This window comes from Arachis hypogaea, chromosome 4, assembly GCF_003086295.3.
Source record: "Arachis hypogaea cultivar Tifrunner chromosome 4, arahy.Tifrunner.gnm2.J5K5, whole genome shotgun sequence".
In the NCBI taxonomy this organism is placed as follows: Eukaryota; Viridiplantae; Streptophyta; class Magnoliopsida; order Fabales; family Fabaceae; genus Arachis; species Arachis hypogaea.
Genome location: NC_092039.1, coordinates 33,715,522 through 33,719,151, shown reverse-complemented (window position 1 = coordinate 33,719,151; position 3,630 = coordinate 33,715,522). Strand labels below are relative to the sequence as shown.

The 3,630-nt window shown below is 32.1% G+C and overlaps 1 protein-coding gene across 1 annotated transcript; it reads right to left on the bottom strand.

The window, feature by feature from the left end:
- Positions 1-476: 476 nt before the first annotated feature.
- On the bottom strand, positions 477-1,073 carry LOC140184100 (uncharacterized). Its single transcript, XM_072234387.1, has 3 exons — positions 939-1,073; positions 786-839; positions 477-698 (listed from the first exon to the last, which is right to left on the bottom strand). The coding sequence occupies exons 1-3, from the start codon at positions 1,071-1,073 to the stop codon at positions 477-479; spliced, it is 411 nt and encodes a 136-aa protein (XP_072090488.1).
- Between the last annotated feature and the right edge of the window lie 2,557 nt (positions 1,074-3,630).

Below are 3,630 nucleotides of genomic sequence, written 5' to 3'. Positions count from 1 at the left end.
CCATCTACCACAAGCATCGCTCATCTCAATATGATAGATCGTCCCACCGTCTACTCCAAGCATATTTTAATCTACTATCTCACCAATAGAATCCACAATCATCACTATTCTAATGTGATTATGCAAAAGGCAACATACAGTTATAACTCTTCCTTGAGTCTTAATAGGATAAAATGACCTTCCCCTTAAAATTCCACATCTTGCTTTCAATACTCTAAATGCTCTTTCAATAACATTTCTAACTTGTGAGTGTTTCATATTAAAAAGCTCTTAAGCTGTACTAGGTTGATTATGTGGATTAAACTAACTCAAATGATATTTTTGTCCTCTATAAGGTGCCAAAATCCTTCACAATTCATGTATCCAGCATCACATAAGTAGTAATGACCTAGTGTGATGACATATAAAAATTGAACAAAATTAATAAAAAATCAAATGATTATTTTGATAAGATACTAAAGTCTCAGTAAAATATCTTAGGGAACACTAAACCCATTGTGAAATAGTGCATCTCGCAATACCCTAGAATCCGTAGCTGAACCCTCCCAACCCGCCAATACATAGATAAATTGCATATAAGGAGCAACCACTCCAAGCACATTGGTTGTTATGTCACCCTTTTTGTTTCGATATCTAGGCTTATCAGTCTCAAGGACATTGACTTTAATATGGGTATCATCTAAGGCTCCTAGGCAATTCTAAAATCCAAAAAAAAGAGATCAATTAACGCAATCCTAAAGCACACAAAGCATATTAGGTTTAATAACATGAGCAAGATAAATTACCCTGAACCATTCCCATCGTTCATCCATTCTATCCTGGCTAAATGGTTGAGGTTTCTTCAATAAGAGATTATGACATCTCAAAATATCAAGCAATACATCATTAAACTACCCACTAATTATTTCTTCAGATCTCACAAATTATCTCTATATTACTCTAATTTTGATGTCATGTGCTTTAATATGTAAAAACATGGCAACCATTTCTTCTACACCGATATTTCTACTTGGTTCTAACTTTCCAACCTCTTTAAACATGTTACAGAATGCATGAAGGGCTCGCTTATCCATTCTTTTGTTTTCTATACATGCTAGATCGCTAAAGTAAATAATCATATCGACACTAACATCCCTTATTACTTGCCTACTATAACTATCATTCCATTTTCTTTTTTTTCTCAATTGTAATATAATCAAAACATAAAAAATCATCAACAACTTAATCATAAGGTCATTTTTCAATTCAAAATGTAAAATCAAGCAGGCAATAACTCTCATCTTCTGTTTGGGATCTATTCTGTCAAAAAAATATTAAAACATTTAGCTAAAAGACATTCAAACTTTGTAAATCAATTCAGGTATGCAATACATATTATTAAAGAATCAACCATATAAAATAACGTAGTATTTAACAATACTTATCAAAAGAAACAGAGTATCTAACACATCTAAAACTTGAGATTCACCTTAATAATAACATTTATTATATACATAGAAAACAGGACAGAAAAGAAGTAGTGGATAAAAAATAGGCAGAGCAATTTTTTCCTATAATCCATGCTATGAAGCTCGTCAAGGATTCATTTAGATTTTCACTTCTATATTATAATTTTTTTAAATTAATAGTAATAAAAAGTTAATCTAGGATAGTAGTCAGATGTAGCAGCCAAAATCAGAAGTTAACAGATTATTAATTCCAGTTCCTTGAAATGAATGCAACTCATCATCATCATTATTGTTTGAAATGAAATAAACTCTCTACCCTTTCATTTTAAAATGAAAATAACTTAATTTTTTCAACGCCCTGTTTGCTTTTAAAAAAAGTTCACGAGCTTAGCCATTTAACAAGTAACAGAGAAGTAATTATCCTATATCTAAAACTAAAGATAATAATAAAAAAAGGCAGAGGCAAATCTAAAATAAAATGCTTATCAGCTTCAAAGAAACTTGGATTAGTCACTAAAAAATTGTATTGATGCAAATAACAGTCAAACGAATCAATAATATGGATCTGTCTAGGCCTGAAAAGTGCATATATTGTACCAAGTCACTAATAAATAAGAAAGGGACCGAAGCAATAAAAAAACAATTAATCTTTAATTAAATATACTTTACCCTGCATAACCAGCATTCATGTCTATTACCATTTTGATCCAACAAACATTTCTTCCAAAATTATAACTCCCGCAGGTTCAATTATTCATATTGAATAACAACTTAGACTTTTTTGAATTGACTATAATTGGTAAATTAGGTGGCTATTTTCATAACTACATTTACTAGCATGGACTTGAGTAGTGAGTCATTTATATGATGATGCAATAACAATGACTTGGAACCAACTAAACTAAAATGAAAACTTTGACTCAAATTAAGGAAGAGTACTTATTAGAGATATATACAATTGCAAATTGGACAGTCAAGTCAAAAGTTAATGAGATAGTCAAAATTTGTTTCTACTACTACTAACAAAGAAGTATTTCTTTTAGGATCTTAGACAAACATACCCAATATATACTTCTAGCACTATTTCTTGTTCAATTTCACGCATTTATCACACACCATATATCATCAATAAATATGCAAACCTAATCAAAGATCAATATCTGCTCTTGCATGAATCATATTTAGTAGTACTAAAAAAATCTTCTTTTGCTTCACAACTGGGAATCAAATGCATACAACACAAGTCTAAAGAAATCACTCAGTCAAGCATGGTCCAAAAAAATAACAACCAGAGTAGCAAACTCAAACACAACATTGGAGAAAATATCCATCATGTAACTTAATGCATAGACTCCTGGCAAAAACATAACGAATATTTAAAAAAAACTTGTTTCACATAACAAAATGTTACAGCCAGCAGAATCATACAACTTATTCACAAATTGAATTGATGTTTTTTTCTAAAAATCCTTTTAAATATGAATCATTATCATAAAAACATGAATGAGTAGACAGAAAAAAGTATTAGCCCAAATCAAAATGATGCCAATATGTCTTTTGCATCAGTCAATCACAAAAGAAGAAAGAATATAATCAATGAGGTCAGAGCTCTTGTTTTATGTTTTTTATTCAGAGGACTTCACTTTAACTATATGGTTGGCAATTTAGTTAAGTTCATAAAAACTTAGGAAAAAAATCAAGGATCACCATTTCATCTCAAAGACTATTATTGTATCATATCAATCTCTGATTTAGTTATTGTCTCATGCAAATCAGTTTGATTTCTACTTATCAGTGACTAATCATATGAACACTAGAAAGCCATACAGTGCTAACAATTTAAAATCCTTACCTGAAGAAGAAGATTCTATGCTTGAAAAAAATGAACAAGGTTGCACAACTCGAACATACGCGAGGAGGGAGACGACATAAACAGGAAGCAAAACTCAAACAGACGGGCAGATGAGAGACGCGCAAGCAACCGAGCTTAGACAAAGAAGAAAGGCCAGACGCGACCACACAACACGAGGGATCCGAACAAAGTCGCGACGATGGCCGCGAAATGGCAGTGGCGGTGAATCTAGGTGAGCTATGATGATGAACACGAACGCGAACGATTTTCTTCTAGAATAAGGAGCACGGTGTTCGTGCAAATCCAAAGCGGAGGCGACACCGATGCCGG

Coding starts and splice junctions, on each gene's coding strand:
- LOC140184100 (XM_072234387.1), bottom strand. CDS start 1,073: ATGGATAAGCGAGCCCTTCATGCATTCTGTAACATGTTTAAAGAGGTT. Junction 840..938: donor CACATGACATCAAAATTAGA/GTAATATAGAGA, acceptor CTCTTATTGAAG/AAACCTCAACCATTTAGCCA. Junction 699..785: donor AACGATGGGAATGGTTCAGG/GTAATTTATCTT, acceptor TTTGGATTTTAG/AATTGCCTAGGAGCCTTAGA.